The sequence below is a fragment of the Cervus canadensis genome, chromosome 24 (assembly GCF_019320065.1).
Source record: "Cervus canadensis isolate Bull #8, Minnesota chromosome 24, ASM1932006v1, whole genome shotgun sequence".
Lineage (NCBI taxonomy): Eukaryota > Metazoa > Chordata > Mammalia > Artiodactyla > Cervidae > Cervus > Cervus canadensis.
The window spans coordinates 8,932,996-8,948,581 of record NC_057409.1 but is presented as its reverse complement, the minus strand read 5'-3'; the positions used below and the strand labels follow the sequence as shown (position 1 = coordinate 8,948,581).

The 15,586-nt window shown below is 50.4% G+C and overlaps 1 protein-coding gene across 1 annotated transcript; it reads right to left on the bottom strand.

The window, feature by feature from the left end:
• Positions 1 to 413: 413 nt before the first annotated feature.
• On the bottom strand, positions 414 to 15,577 carry CATSPER4 (cation channel sperm associated 4). The gene is made up of 13 exons (XM_043445903.1): positions 15,490 to 15,577; positions 15,339 to 15,389; positions 14,786 to 15,134; positions 14,585 to 14,659; positions 13,952 to 14,095; positions 10,970 to 11,071; positions 5,092 to 5,189; positions 4,803 to 4,923; positions 4,451 to 4,584; positions 2,999 to 3,170; positions 2,012 to 2,223; positions 1,526 to 1,691; positions 414 to 797 (listed from the first exon to the last, which is right to left on the bottom strand). The coding sequence occupies exons 3-13, from the start codon at positions 14,855 to 14,857 to the stop codon at positions 750 to 752; spliced, it is 1,344 nt and encodes a 447-aa protein (XP_043301838.1). The 5' UTR covers positions 14,858 to 15,134; positions 15,339 to 15,389; positions 15,490 to 15,577; the 3' UTR covers positions 414 to 749.
• Positions 15,578 to 15,586: the final 9 nt, after the last annotated feature.

The window sequence follows — 15,586 nt, the reverse complement described above, 5'->3', positions numbered from 1 at the left end:
CCTGCATGACTTGGTCAATGGTGACCCCATGAGACTAGAGCTCTCCAGAATGAGGACCAGTGTTTTACACCTTCAGACAGAGAGAGAGGGTAGGTGTTTCCATCAGAGAGGCACTCCCAATCCTGAAGACCAGACTTTCACCCTCCAAATTTAGGACTCTAAGGCAGGAATTATCTCTCTACCATTAAATCAAAAATTTTCAGGCTGTAGATTTTCTCTCCCATTAGACTGGAAGCTCTGCGGGACAGTCAGTGACTCTCTCGTCCAACGAAAGAGGCTTTTGAGGGGGCAAGGCTGCCCCCAAAGGTTTTGGAGGTCTACCAGTCAGACACATTAATCCCAACGCAAAACTTTATTGTCGATACATGATACCTGGCCCCACCGGCCTCATCTTTCTCCTCTTGGTACTTGGGCCCGCTTAGACCCCATCTAGTTCTGGTCTAGCAGGGGACCAGGGATGCCCATCCTGAGGGCAAATCCTGGCTGCCCTGGCCAGCACCCCCTTGTGGGCTCATCCTTGCTGTAAGGCTCCCACTCTTATCCACTATCCTTCTCCATCCATGCTCCTCTGGACCTGGGGCCTCACAGGCCCAAGTCCTAGAGATACCGCCCCCTTCCATCCCCAGGCATCTGCCCAGGTGTAAGGCAGAGGATGGGCTCAGGCCAGGATGTGCCAAGTCATGCTAGCGATGCAGGAAGATGCAGCAGCTGGGTGTGCGCTCATGCCCATTGGCTCCTGCACTGCCCTCTCAGCGGCTGGTCTTGTGTTTGTTAACATTTGTGTTGGATTCCTGAACCTGCAAACCAAGAGGTCTTCTTGTCAATCCCCCACCCCTGACATGGCAGACGCCCCCTTACTCCCCTCCTCCAGCTCAACAGCGGCTCATCCTGGCTTCCCAGGGAAGTCCTTCTCATCTGTTAGTCTCCTCTCTGACCATGGAGCTTTCCTCTCAGGCCATAGACACCCACAAGGCTCCCAGGTCAGATGGGATGGGAAGCAGAGAAGGAAACGAAATGTGTGGGAATGTGCCTTGTTCTATGGGGCTTCCCAGGTGGCGCCAGGGGCAAAGAACCCGCCTGCCAATGCAAGAGATGTGGGTTTGATCCCTGGTTCAGGAAGATCCCTGGAGCGGGGCATGGCCTTTTTCTCCCTAGAATTTTCCTCCGTCAGGAGGCTGCTCCTCTTACGTACCTGACAAGACCTGGGGGGTCCTATGCCCCCCTGGTGGACCTAAGCATCTGCCACCGAGCAGGAACTGAGCTGCTCAAGCCCCCTTAAGAAGAAGCTTGAGGGCGCTGAAGACCAAGATGGCTTAGTGTGTGGAGCCCCACAGGAGGGGCAGGGGCTCCCAGAAAAGCTGAAATCTAACCAGATGGGCGGTGACTGCTGGGGTGCCTGGGAGCCCAGGGGGGAGGGCCAGACCTTGACAGAGTCAGAAACCTTGACTAAGGGAGTGGTGGCTGGGCTGGGTGAGGTGGGGGGTGAGCACTGATTGGGCAGGAGAGGGAAGCTGAGAAGCTGCACCTTTTTCCTGTTGACGAGCGCGGTGATCAAGTCTTGCTCTCGAGTCATCTCACGGATGTCCACGGAGGACTTGCTCTCCAAGGACATGTTCCATGACAAGCACCTCTGCAGCAGCTCCTCCTCCTGCTCCTGGTTGAAGCGGATGGAGCGGACCTCGTCCACTATCCTGAAGGTGGAGGGGTGAGTGCGTTCCAAGGGAGGGGGCCGGGGGGCGGCCCTTCCATCTCTTCCCTGGGGTCCAGCCCCCTGCGCCCTCCCCTCCTTGACTCTGATAGAGACCCAGGCCAAGGCTCAAGGCCGCTTGTGAGATTACGAGGAGGTATATATCCTGCACAGAGAGGCTGGGGGCGGGGGCTGGGCAAGTCACTTAACCGCTCTGGGTCCCAGGGTCCCCATCATCAATGTGGGTGTGAGGCCAGAAGAATCTGAGGGTCCACTCAGCCCTGACTCATGAGACTCGGGGGGTACCCCCAGTACCCGCCCTACGTGTTGAGCTCATCGCGGATCTCCTTGTATTGCATCAGGTTCTCCTGTATCGCCTCGAGCACCAGGCAAAAGTTGTCGCATGTCCTTTCCGAGAGGTTTGTCAGGGGGCCCCCCATAAATGGCTCCTGGGGGACCCCAGGCATCTCTGAACGGGCTACTGCACAGTGCACCAGTGGCAGCTTGTTATTCCCATTTCCTTCCTTGTCGTCTACCTGGGGAAGGGAGAGTGGAGAGGGAAGGATAGCTTTGCCGGGACCCCCTCCCCTGGCCCCTTCCTGCTCGACTTCAGGGGAGACGAGTCTCAGGACGCCAGGGTTCTCATGCCCCTCGTTTCAGCTCCAACCAGTCTTAGCCTCCCCTCCTTGACTGTGGGAGCTCAACTTGAAATGCAGCAGTCTGTCCCTCACCTCTGAAAATTCTCACCCCTTTCCACAACTTAGTGTATCCCCCATCATTTCCCTCCCGTAAACCCTACCCAGCAAACCTCTGAAACCCTAAATACTCTCGGGTCACAGTCCACAGCCCTCAACACTTTACACAATACTCCCCACCTTTCAGAAGCTCTACCCCTGGATGAGTAATACTATAGCTAATGTTCATCGAGTTCTTAATATGTGCCAAGTACTGTGCACTGACCCATGAAATTCTCATAATAGCCCCATGAAGTAAATAGAATTATCATCACTTCAATTTTATAGAAGAAGAAACTGAGGTTTAGATTGGTTTAAATGCCCTAAGGTCACCCAGCTGCTCACTTTCAAGTTGTCACAGAGCAAGACATCTAGGAACGCCATACCCCTCAGAAGCCCCAGTTGGTGAGTTGGCAATCAAAGTGAGGGTTGCTGCCTTTAGGCCTCAGGCTTGGCTTTCTTTAGGCCCTCGAGTGTGTGAGCACACTCACCCACTCACACACACACACACACACACTCAAGTTAGCACTCATATACACTCTCCCCTTCCCCCCTCTGCCCTCCCTATCTCACTCACCTCACTGAAGTCTATTTGATGCTGTTGCCCCTGTTCTGCCTTCATCATTTGCTCCAGATTGGTGGTCACCACGACGACCAACAGGTTGATGCCGATGAAGGCACCGATGGTGATGAAGATGGCAAAGTAGATGGCGCCCCCAATCTCCACTCCGTACTCCCCTGTCTCCATCCTGGAGATGGCAGTCAGGGGCCTATCACCTCCCTGGCCCTTTGGGCCTCAGTTTCCTCATCTACGAGATGGAGAAATTATCTCAAAGCCTACTGGGACTTCTGCCGCCTCCCTGCTGCTGTGCAGATCTAAGGCCTGACTCCTAACTGTCCCCACAGCTGCTCTTGAATGAGCACCCGCTGTACTGCCAGACAGTGGGCCGTGCTCAAGCCAGCCCTGCAAGGTGAGGATTCACACACCAGCATTATCAAATTTAATCTATTGGCTGTACTCTTTATCATGTCATTCTTATTATAACTCAGGTTCATTATAAAAAAATCAGAGGGAAAATGAACAGGAAAAAGATCCCACCACCGTTAATACCTATTGCAAACCTCCCATAAAATATTTTCCCAAATAATAGCTTTCTCTCTCTTGCTACACATGTGTATGTGTGCATGTGTGTGCACAATGCCAGTCTCTACTAATCCTCAGAGCAACCCATGACATGGTTAAATATTGTATTATCAGCTCCAGTTGATAGATGAGGAAACTGAGGCTCAGAAGGTTGCATGGTTAGTACAGTGGAGCAAAGACTCAAAAGCCCAGGCCACCTTTATCACACATTCCATGACTTGTTCACTGTCTATAACATAATGGAATGAGAGTAGAAGCCCCTTTACCAACTGGGCTTCTACTTTCACACGAGGGAGATAAAAAGAAATCAGTCAGGGGGACCAAGCCCCTGAAATGGCCTGGAAACAAGTAGGATTTGGGCTAAATGGAAAGAGATAAAGAACAGAACCCAGCAGCCCTCTGTGGCCAAACATGACCTTGGACAGTGGGTCTCAAAATGAATAAAATGAGACCTTACATTCCTAGGAGTTGAGGCAGTCTGGTGGGCTCCAGTGTGGACTGGGAGCTGCCCTGGGACCCTAGATGCAACCACAGGCCTGCTGCCTGGCCCAAGGCCAAGCTGCCCAACTGCTGAGCATGAAGGGAGACCGCGGTCCACGAACAAGACTGCCGCGGGACTTTGAATACATGGAGTTTCATAGGGACAAGGCTTCAAGTAGATTACAAAGCTAGAGGTCCCAGCCCCAGGAGTCTGCTTTTCTCCAGTTTAAAGCCCCAGGCACCCTCCCCACAACATCCTGCTACCCTCATCCCAAGCCCTGGAGCCTCATTCCCACCTGAGAGCCCTTCTCCCTCCCCAGGTAGTTTTTTCTGCCCCTGGATGCCCCAGCCCCTCATTGCCTAGCTCAGCTGGACTGGGGGCCCGGAAGCCCCACGGGCACTCACTGAAAGTCACTGTAGATGTCCACCCAGCCATCCTGGGTGATGCAGATGAAGAGGGTATACAGGGCAACCTGCATGTTCTGGAAATGCTTGGGCACGAACACACCAAAGAGAGTGACCCCAAACACGGAGAACACCTGCCGGAGAGACAGGAGACCCACCCTGGACTTCACCCACGGGCCTAGGACACAGCACACGCAAAGAAGCTGCCAGGGGAATCACAGGGAGGCGGGCCTCTTCTCCTCCCATCTCCAAAGCCTCCTCCTCTCTGCTCCAGACACCCCATATCCCCAGTGACCCAGGGGCCTGTTCAGGAAAGGGGGGGGTGCGGCTGGGGGCAGGGGAGGGCACTGACCAGCATGAAGAAGAGGATGAGGGTCATGATGTTGGCCATGTCGGGCACCGACTGCAGGATGACGCGAATGATCCGGGCCAGGGGCTCCACCGCCATGCACAAGTGCAGCAGACGAAGCGCCCTGCGGCAGAGCCTCTCAGGGGCGCCCCTCGGCCCTTCCCCAACCCCTCCTCCTCACCATCGCCCCACCTGCCCAGAAAGGCAGAGCTGATGCCCACCTGCAACCATCCCCTCCCCTCTCTCCTGGGATCCAGACAGGTCCCTTCTTCACTCCGAGTCCCCAGCTTACCTGAGGGTGTAGGTGATGGCGACGGCATTGAGTTCACTAACGAAAAACCCCAGGAGCAAGATAAAGATGATAAGGAAGTTGAGGATGTTCCAGCCGTCCTGGGGGGGTGGGCCAGCCCCAGCAGGGTCTGTCAGGCCCAGCCCGTGGGTTCATCCTGGGTCTGCCCTCCCCACACTCTCAGGATGGGGGGCTCCACGGTGCTCTCAGAGCCGGGCCAGTCACGTGCCATCCACTGTGGCCCTGCTGTCGCCCCCCAAACATGCCACAAAACACCCACGCGCTCGCTGTCTCATACACGTGTCCACAGTGCAGTGTCTGAACACACAGTCGAGCCCCTCACACACGCCAGTTCCTAAGCCGATTATCGCCCACCTTGGCTAGTGTGCCGTTGACAAAGGCCTTGCCCTGCAGTTAGGTGACCTGAGAGTGTTTGGATGCTCCAGCTTTGTGGGACACAGACTACAGTTAATAAAATGAATATAAATGAAAACACTAAGGAACAGGGCTTCAATAGCCACTTCAGAGGTGAGCTAACTCTCACTGTAAAGGCACAGTATGCAAGCCCCGTGTCCAACACGGCACAAACTCCTTTAGAATACGGACGCAGGAGGGAAGCTCACAGAAATGACAAATTCAAACACAACCACTACAGGGGAGATTTTTCTCTAATAAACAGTCTGCCTTTACCTTCGACCAGTGATCCCACTTCTAGAAATCCATCCCACACAAACTCTGGTACAACTACAAAATGACATTTGTGGAAGGCTGAAAATAACTAAAGTGTCCAGCAATGATAATAGAACACTGGCTGGCTAAACTACTGTACGTTCATTCAGTGGAGTACAGAACAATGAGAAAGGTCTCCATGTACTGACACAGAAAGACCCATTAAATGACGAAAGTAAAGTGTACAACAGCATTTACACTACACTACTGTCTGGGAAGGGAGGACTAAGAATATTCACATATTTGCTTATGATTGCAAAATAAACACTAGGAGGATAAACGAGATTATAAATAACAAAGATTATCTGAAGAGGGTGGGGGTAGGGGAAAGGGATGAAGGGACAGAGTAGAAACAAGGATTTTGTTTGCTCCTTCCAGGACAGTTTTGACCAATATGTAGCCGCATTAAATATTCAAAAAGAAAACCCACTCCAGTATTCTTGCCTGGAAAAGTCCATGGACAGAGGAGCCTGGCGGGCTGCCGTCCATGGGGTTACATGACTGAGCATGGGTGCACGAGGATGGAGGGAGACGGGTAGGTAGCAATAAAGTGGTAGAACTAAAAAAAAAAAAGAAAACAATTTTCTTTTCCGTTTTGAAAAAATATTATTTGGCTGCAACAGGGCTTAGTTCCAGCATGTGGGATCTAGTTTCCTGACCAGGGATTGAACCTGGGTTTCCTGCATTGGGAGCATGGAATCTTAGCCACTGGACCACCAGGGAAGTTCCAAAAAGAAAACTATTTTATTTTGAAAAAATTACTTTAATGGGAAAAAAGTTCTTAAATTTATTGGGCAGTCCAATAAACACAAAACCTCCTGGTATGTCACATTCAGACTGTTGGTGCCTAAACATACACAAGGAGACACAAGGCTGCCTGCCTACAGATCCATCCCTGTATCCATTCAATATTATGCTCCTACTATATGCCACACCTCAGATCAGATCCTGAAGATACAGGATTTCTGCCCTGCTGAGCTCATAGGCTATTTTGAGGGAGGTGGACAGACAGTAAATTTTAACTCCTGGTGACAGACTCCGGGAGTTAGTGATGGACAGGGAGGCCTGGCGTGTTGCAGTCCATGGGGTCACAAGGGGTTGGACATGACTGAGTGACTGAACTGAACTGAGAGGTGAGTACACAGTGTTAAGAAAACAGAACAACAACTAACCTAGCTTAGGAGAACCAGGAAGACTTCCTGGAAGAGGAGACATCTGAATGAGTCTTAAACTATAAGTAGGAGAAAAGCAAGTGAGTAAGTGGTAAGGAGTTTTCATAGACTAGGTGTCAGCATGGACAAAGGCATGAAAGTGTGCAACAGCAGTGTGCGTATATATGTGTATGTGCATGTGTGCACACTTGTAAGTGTGTCTTTAGGAATGTCACTACAAGCAGCTTGATGTAGCTGGAACACCCAAGGGTGAGGCGAGGGGTGATAAGGCTGCAAAAGCAGATAGGAGCCATTTCACAGAAAGCCTTAAGCACAACTGAGACAGGCTGGGACCTGGCCCTCTTTGCTACAGTGCTGCAATGCTTGCACCTGGACACACCTCCATTCCAGCAACAAAATACAGAGAAACTATATGGGACTAAAAATAACTAAGTGCATGTGCAGATGGGACAAATTCTGGATACAAAAAGACCAAAAAACTCAATTTGCCACTTCTAAAGAGCCAGGAGCAAAAGCAGGTTGCTGGGAGCAAAATCAGGGTATTGTACATGCCCCCTGCACACAACAGTAGGCAAGGGATGGGCAAACCACCTAAGTCACCCCTCCAGTCTGACCCCAGACACACCCCTACCCCACCCCGTGTAAGGAACAACCTTGCCTCACAGGTCAGGGATTGAGGGAACAAGACAGTCTGTTACACGTTCTCCTTCCCCTCTGCAGCAGCAGGGGCCCTAAAAGGCCTTGCCTGAATCTCTTGTCTGGCCTCCAGTCAGTTTCCATTGATTGGAGAAAGCCAAGAACGGGGGTCGTATCACAATGAGGCATTTAGACCTGATCCTATAAACAACTGGAAGCCACTGGAATGTTTAAGGGTACTCTGTCTTGGGCTTTGGGAAAACTATTTTGATGGCAGGTGGGGTACACTGGAAGCCATAGCAACACCCCGGTGAGAAGACGAGACAGGAACTAGAATGGGGTACCAGAGCTGCAGAGGTGGCAAGAAAATTGAGAAATAGGTGGTAAAATAGTAATTAATAGACTGTGGAGGTAAGGAGACAGGAGCCCCATGAGCACTGGGGGCGCTGGGGGCAAAACTTTGGGGATCCCCATGTGGCTGGGTAATATCTGAGATATTAACTTGCAGATTTTCCTCCCTCCCCTGACTTCTCCCTTTCCATCCACCCATTAAGTGGGGAGTAGTCCTTGTACACTGGGACCAGGAGAGGGGCTGGGAGTGGGGAAGAAGACAGCAGAGGGTCTCTAACAAGCTTTGGCTTTTGGCACTGGGAGGCTGGCCCCAGATAAAGGTTAGGGTTTGGAACATTCGTTTTCAGCCATTAGTTCTGGAGGGCGGTTTTGCCTTCCAGAGGACATTTGGCAGTGTCTGGAGATATCCTTGATTGTCACAGCTAGAAAGATGCTAATGACATCTAACCGGTAGAGGCCAAGAATGCTGCTAAACATTCTGCAATGCACAGGACAGTCCCCTCCCAATGAAGAATTATCTAGGCCAATTATGTCAACAGTGCCAAGGGTGAGAAATCTTGTCCTTGAGGAGATACGCAGACTGGCTGGGAGGAACACAAAATTTGCTCCCATTCTCTTGTGCTGATGAAACGCTAGAGTTTAGCCTTGAAAGTGCAGGCCCTCCTAACTGCTCCTGCAATTGAGACAGGCTGGAACCTGGGGCCCTTTGCTGCAATGCTTGCACCTGGACAGACTTCCTCAAGCAGTACAAATAAACTGTAAGAGACTAAAAATAACTGCCTGCACGAGCAGTTGGGGCAAATTATGGACAACAAGATACAAAAAGACCAACAGTCCAAATGCCACTTCTGAAGAGCGAGCAAAAGCAGGGGGTTGGGAGCAAACACAAGGGGTCAAAAGCAGTACTTGCACATGCCTCCTGCACACACCACCACCAAAAGGGCAGGCAAACCACCTAGACCACCCCTCCAGTCTGACCCCTGGTCACACCACTACCCTCACCTCATACAAGGAATCCGGGAAAGATGAGCAAAGGAAACTGTTACTTGTTCTCACTCCCCACTGCTACTGCAGAGGCCCTAACAAAGCCTTGCCTGAATTTCTTATCTAGCCTCTGAACAATTTCTACTGGCAACAAAAGAAATCTCAGGGCTACTTTCACATAAGAAATGCTCTCTCTTAGGGAACAAATATCTGCCTGTATCTTGAAGAGTGTACATTGAAATATTCACAAAATCATGGTACCTATTCTCCCCTCCACCATGGAGACAAGTAAATATGCATCATCCTATTCTATTTTCTGTTAATAAACATCCTCCCAAGTGTTGTTCTCACAAAGCAGGCTTTAAGACATCCATACTTTAGAAATATTGTTCTAGGTTCTACATTCTATGTTCTATGAAGTGACACTTCTAAGCCCTGGAAAGCTTGTAATTCTAGTTGGTTGTCCTGATAATGGTATTTAAATGATGCTTCCTTTTTAAGAAGGTATAAAGATTTGATGGGTAATTTTTTTAAAGATTCTTTTTTTTTTAAAGATTCTTCTTGCACATGCCCAAAGGCAAGATAAATCCTTTGACAGAAAATCCAGAAATCCTTTGACTCTAGAAGTCCTATTTAAACGAAGAATTTGAGTCTTTGTTTCATTTTACATAATGTTAAGATCTGTTCCTACCCAGATATCTTTTTGATACTCTCCCAAATAGGAGTCAGCAACCTATAGCTCAAGGACAAATCTGACCAGCAGCCTCTTCATGGGTTTAGAATTATTTTAATGTTTTTAAATGGTTGGGGAGAAATCAAAAGGGAAATAATATTTCATAACATGTAAAATTTAAAGTTCAAAAGTCAGTATCCACAAATAAAATTTACCTGGAACATAGCCATGCTCATTTGTCTATGTACTGTCTATGGCTGCTCTGTGTTCTCACAGCAGAGATGAGTGTTTGCAACAGAGACTATATGTCCCGCAAAACTTAAAAATATTTACCTGGCCCTTGAGAAAATCATAGGGAAACCTCCCTGCAATGCAATAGGATGGCCAAAAGGGGGCGCTCCCATGCAGTACCACTAGATTACTGGTCGATTACAGGAAGAACTGTCAATTACAGACTCAACGGAATAATCACCAACTGGGAAAGAATCGTCAATTATAGGCCCCACAGGAAAAGAGGTACATAGCATCTCCTGCAAGAAATCTAACATTCTAGCAACTCAGTTAATAAGACCATCTCACCCTGCACTCTCACTTTTCTCCAACAGATTTTGTTTCAAATCAACCTCTCCTAACTGCCTCCTTTTTCTTCATAAAAGGACATTCCTCTCCATTTTTGGACTTGCTGTGGCTTTTGCTATAGCTTGCTAGTCCTGAATTGCAAATCCTCTTCTATTCCCATATAAAGCCCCCGTTTTGTTTTGCTGGTAAAATAACTGACTTAATTATTTTTAAGGTCAGCACCCTTTACAGAAAATCTCTGCTGACCCCTCTGCTCTTGAACCCTGTAAATTAAGGTGTGTGTGTGTGTGTGTGTGCTAAGTTACTTCAGTCATGTCTGACTCTTTGCAACCCTATGGACTGTAGCCTACCAGGCTCCTCTGTCCATGGCAAGAATACTGGAGTGGGTTGCCAGGCCCTCCTCTAGGGGATCTTCCCCACCCAGGGGTAAATTAAGGTGGATACTCTCAGTTGCATTTCTCTGATAAGGAAATCAAGGTTTTCCCAAGAGCACAGAACTAGGGAAAGCTGGATCAGGAATGGGGACCCAGGAAGCCTGCACTTCCAGTACAAATTACTGTCACATCACAGACATCTCAGAAGTCGGTCTTTCTTCATGCACGCGCATGAACATACACATGCACTCACACACACACACACACACACACACACACACACTCCTCAGGTTTCAGGGCCAGGTACACAGTGGTAGGGACAGGATGGGGTACCAACCCAAAGGAGGAGTAGAGGTGATGGCAGGGAGGGCCCAGGATCTCACCTTCCAGAAAATCCAGAAACCATTTAACCAGCCGAGAAGAAGCTCACAGATAAGGGTGGTCAGCACAATGTCATCTATGGTAGAGAACAACTCATAGTGTTTCTATACGGAAGACAGAGAGAAAGAAGGGCAGGAAGGTCAGTGGAGCAGGGCCTTGGCAAGACCAGGGACAGAGGACATCTGTAGGGAAGGGGAGGCCCAGATTCCTATCGCTCTTCAGCCTCAGCATCTTTGTAGTTCCCTTTAGACTATCCCTTGCACATACGTGCCAGGCGCCATTCTTAAAACCACAAACTTATTTCATGTTACCATCACCATCGTCCTGCAAAGTAGGTTTTATTCCCATCTTGCACTTGAGGAATCAGAGAGGTGCCCAAGGTCAAACATTTATTGATAAAGATTGTTGTCTGACTACAAGCCTTTGTCCCTAACCTCTAGAGTAGGAAAAGGGAGGTGGAGAAAGGCAGAACAGACTCCAGGATTGGGAGGAAAAGCCCTGGCCCTTGAGTTGGAGGACACCAGGTCCCATCCTTGCTTTTTTGGTTGTCTCCACCACTCCGGCTGCACCAGCTCCCAAATCCCCAGGCTTGGCTTGACCAAACTCCTGAGTATCCCCGTACACGTGGGTCCAAGACATGCTCCCGGGGTGGATGGATTGATGGATGGATGACTCCATGATTCTGAATTCTGTTTAAAACAACTCACTTTCACGCCATCTCTTGTTCAGCTGTGACACTGCTGTTGTTTGTGACATGAACAGCTCCCAGCCCCCCGATTCCACTTTGCCAGTTACAAAAGTCACCTGACTCCCCCTTTTCTTTACCTCTGTGGCCCACAGACTCAGGACTTCAAGCCTCCTGCTCCCCACACCTTGCCACCAGCTCCATCCACCAGCCAGCGTGAGGCTGGACAGAACTTTTTTTTTTTCTCTTGGCCACGCTGCACAGCATGTGGGGTCTTACTTCCCTGACCAGGGATTGAACCCATGCCCCCTGCAGTGGAAGCATGGAGTCTTAACCACTGGACCACCATGGAATTCCCTGGGCAGAGCTTCTTAAGTTCAGATGGGAGCTGAAGTTTATGGGCTTCCAGCCTGTTCCAAATTCCCAAACGGCATCATGGGCTAGAGGTGTCTACCTAAAACAAGGAAAGGCTTTTTCCTTCCCTTTGTCTTTCCCTTCAGCTCTACCCCATTGGCCACAGGTGGCAATAGGCTCTCCTTACTGTTTATTGAAAGAGCTTCCTGAGCAGTCTCCCTGCCTTCTCCAAGTCACGAGCATCTGTGGCTAAATCAGAGTTGCCTTCTTTACCCACAAACCTTCCATGACTCCCTATGGCCTGCGGAGTGAGGTACAAAACCAGTCTGGCGTTCACAGGTCTCTAGGATCTGAGCTTCACGGCACACACCCTCTACCAGGCTTTCTTAGCATTTTTGACTTGGACTCAAAGAAATACATATTTTACTCCATAATGCTTTCTCTCCCTCTGGCTCCTCCCCTCCCTCTCTCTTCCCCACCACAGTTTCTACTTCATTCTGTTTCATTTTATTTCATTCTACACCAAAATGCCACTACCTGCATTCTGAATTGTTTTCATGATCCATTGATGGGTTTTGATCTGCCCTCCAGTCACTCTTTCTGAAAACCCTGGCAAGTGGGTTTCTGCCTCCACCACATCAGAGTTAGCTCCTGTCAAGATCACAAGGGCAAGATCCAAGGGATGTTTCAGAGTCCTTTTCTGGCCTCCTATCCTAGCCACATCTGATGCTGTGCTTGCTCCCTTGGTAACGTACTCTCCCGGGGATCCTCTCACTCCTCCGGCCGCTCCTCCTTACTACCCTTTTGCATCTCCTATTTTCTGCCCTTAACTTAGAGGCTCTTCTCAGAGAGCTCTGTCTTGGCCCCCCTTTCTCACTCAGTACTCAGTCCCAGGCAAGCTCATCCATTCCTTGAGCTTTGGCAACCAGCTCCCTGGATGCCAATCACTCTCACGTTGCCATACTTTAAAGCCGGGCTTGCCTGGATAAACATCAAGGTCCTACTGTATAGCACAGGAGACTATATTAATATCCTATGATAAACCTTAATGGAAAAGAATATAAAAAAGTATATATGCATGCATAACTGAATCACTGCCGAACAGCAGAAATTAACACAACACTGTAAATCAATGATACTTCAATTTAAAAATAAAAGTAAAAAAAAAATAAACCTTGGCTTTCCAAGACATCCTCCTTAATATAACTTGAAGATGCTGTGTGATCTGGCTGTTGACTTCCTCTCTGAACTTACCAGTCACCACATAGGAACATTTTAAAAACACTGGCTTTCAATAGGACAATTCATGTATGTGGTGGACTCCTTGTAAGAAATTAAAACCTCAAGGGTGAGACCCAAGTCATAGTGGAGTTCAAGTTGGGTACCCAGAACTCACTTCTTCTGCCCAAAACATTCTTCTCCACCTCCTTCTGCCTGGCCAACACCTGCTCATTCTTTATTCTCCACTTAAATGTCCCTTTCTCCAGGAAGCCCTCCTGGCCCCAAGATTAGGTCCAATGCCTCCTTTGAGCTTCCACACACTCTGTGACACCCAGGCATTTGCAATGACATGTTTGTGGTGTCTGTCTGAGACAGACCTTGGTCTGTCGTATTTATACCTGGCACAGAGCACAGTATCTGCTGCAGAGTGATCCTTGCTCAGTGATTATTGATTAAAATGGGATACCCTTCCCCACAAGACACCCATTGGCCTGTCTCTGCTCACAACATTTTTCTCCTTTCCTTCCTCTGCAAATCCAAAGCATTTCTCAAAGCTGGGCCCCCTCCACCACAAAGTCTTCCTTGATCTCAGTGCTGACAGGCCCTTGAAAAGCATCCAATCCAACCATCATGAAAAGATGAGGAGTCTGAGGCCCAGGGAGGGAGGTGCCTTGCCCCAGCCCCTGTGAGATGAGTGAGAGCAGGGGTCAGGCTGGAGTCCCACCTGGCCAAGCATGGAGTTGGTGCGGAGCGCAATGGTGATGGCGTTGACCACCAGCAGCATGGCCAGCAGCACCTTGGAGGCTGGGTGTCGGAGAAGCTGCTTGACATACATGCGCTTGATGAACTCCTGCATGTCCCAGGCATCCTGGGAGAGGATGGGGGACCTTCCTTCAGGCAGGTGTCACCATAGGAGGCCTCTGCCTGGAAGTTTGCTCTCAGTGAATAGGGACCCATGGGGGCCACTTCTGGGGGGAGAAGTTGCCTGAGAGGGGATCATGGAATCAGGGGCATCAGTGTAGAGGTCACTACCTAAATAGTCACTAAAAGTGGGTCACTCCTGGTCGGGGGGTGGTCTTTGTTGGGGTCATTGCAAGGGAGACTCTTTTGGGGGTCTCTGCTGGGGAGTGGCTCTCACTATAGGGGAGCTCCTGTGAGGGTCACAGCCAGGCAGTTACTAACATATCATGGCTGGGGAGTGGGTCACTGCAGGGATCCCTGCTGGGATGTCTAGAATCAGAAGGGGCAGTTATCCTGAGGGCCTGTTGCCCCATGGATACCGCAGCAGAGGGGTCACCATGGGGGTGAGGATGGCTGCAAGCCCCCCGACAGGCTGCAGGCCCAGCCTCAGCCTTACCTTTCTGCTGGTGATATCTCGGCGGTTGATGAGCACTTGCTCCTCTGGCCGCTGGTAGGGCTCTTGAGCGGCCCTCTGCAAGGGTGAGGAGGGGGCCATCAGGGCAGCCTGTGCCCCTCCAGACCCAGTCCAGTCCTCTCATGCCCCATCCCACCCCGGGATGCCCAGCCTGGGCAGTGCAGCCAGGCAGGGGCCGCCTACCAAGCGGTTCAAAGGTTTGATGTAGGTGGTGTCGGTCCACTGCTGCCACCAGCTCCTCTGGTTATCCGTCATATTGCTCAGTCTCCCCCCTCACTCCTCAAAGAAACGTCACTCCAAGTGCGCCTGCCCGCCCCTCGTGGTGATATCACAGAGACCTCTGTGACCCCCCCAGCTGTCCGCATTCCACCAAGGAACTCCCGGAGCAAGAGAAGCTCCTCCCACTGACTCCTGGGCGTGCCGCAGAGGAGGCACCGGGGAGGTCAGAGCCGGAGGCTGGTGAGAGCAGGTCGGGTCTCTTGTGCAGCCTGGATGGAGACACAGGGGCAGGTCCCTGCTCTGCGTCCAGGAGCTGGAGGTGAGACTCAGCCAAGGAGAGAGAAGAGGAGAAAGGTGTTTCATTCTGGGGTCCTCCTCCCAGCAGACTTCACCCTGCAACCCTGCCCACCGGCTACCCCATCCCACCACCCGTCTCCAGAGCTGCCCTCCCACCCGCCTTTCCATGGAAGGTATGTTTCCCCATCTGTAGAGGAAAAGGGTGGTCTCTATTTCTCACCTGTTCCCCCCTGGAGATGGGGCAGGACACCACCATCAGGTCTCTGAAGGGCTGGGGAGAGATGGATGTTAAGGAGAAGCCCCCACCATCCTGGTAGGCATGGGGCTTCAGGTAGAGACCCAGCAGGTGGGCTGTGCAGTGGGCTACTTACCAAGAGCATTCACCCCCATCTGACAGCATTTCATCCCCGTTCCCTCCCAGAAGCAGATTCCAGATTCTAACACAGAAGTCAAAGGCACATGCAGATT

Bases quoted from the DNA above. Each gene is read 5' to 3' on its own strand.
- CATSPER4 (XM_043445903.1), bottom strand. From the start codon at position 14,857: ATGACGGATAACCAGAGGAGCTGGTGGCAGCAGTGGACCGACACCACC. The intron at 3,171-4,450 runs GTGAGTGCCCGT...TGCCATCTCCAG, and splicing joins GACATCTACAGTGACTTTCA to GATGGAGACAGGGGAGTACG. The intron at 798-1,525 runs GTGCAGCTTCTC...CTTGGTTTGCAG, and splicing joins CGCTCGTCAACAGGAAAAAG to GTTCAGGAATCCAACACAAA.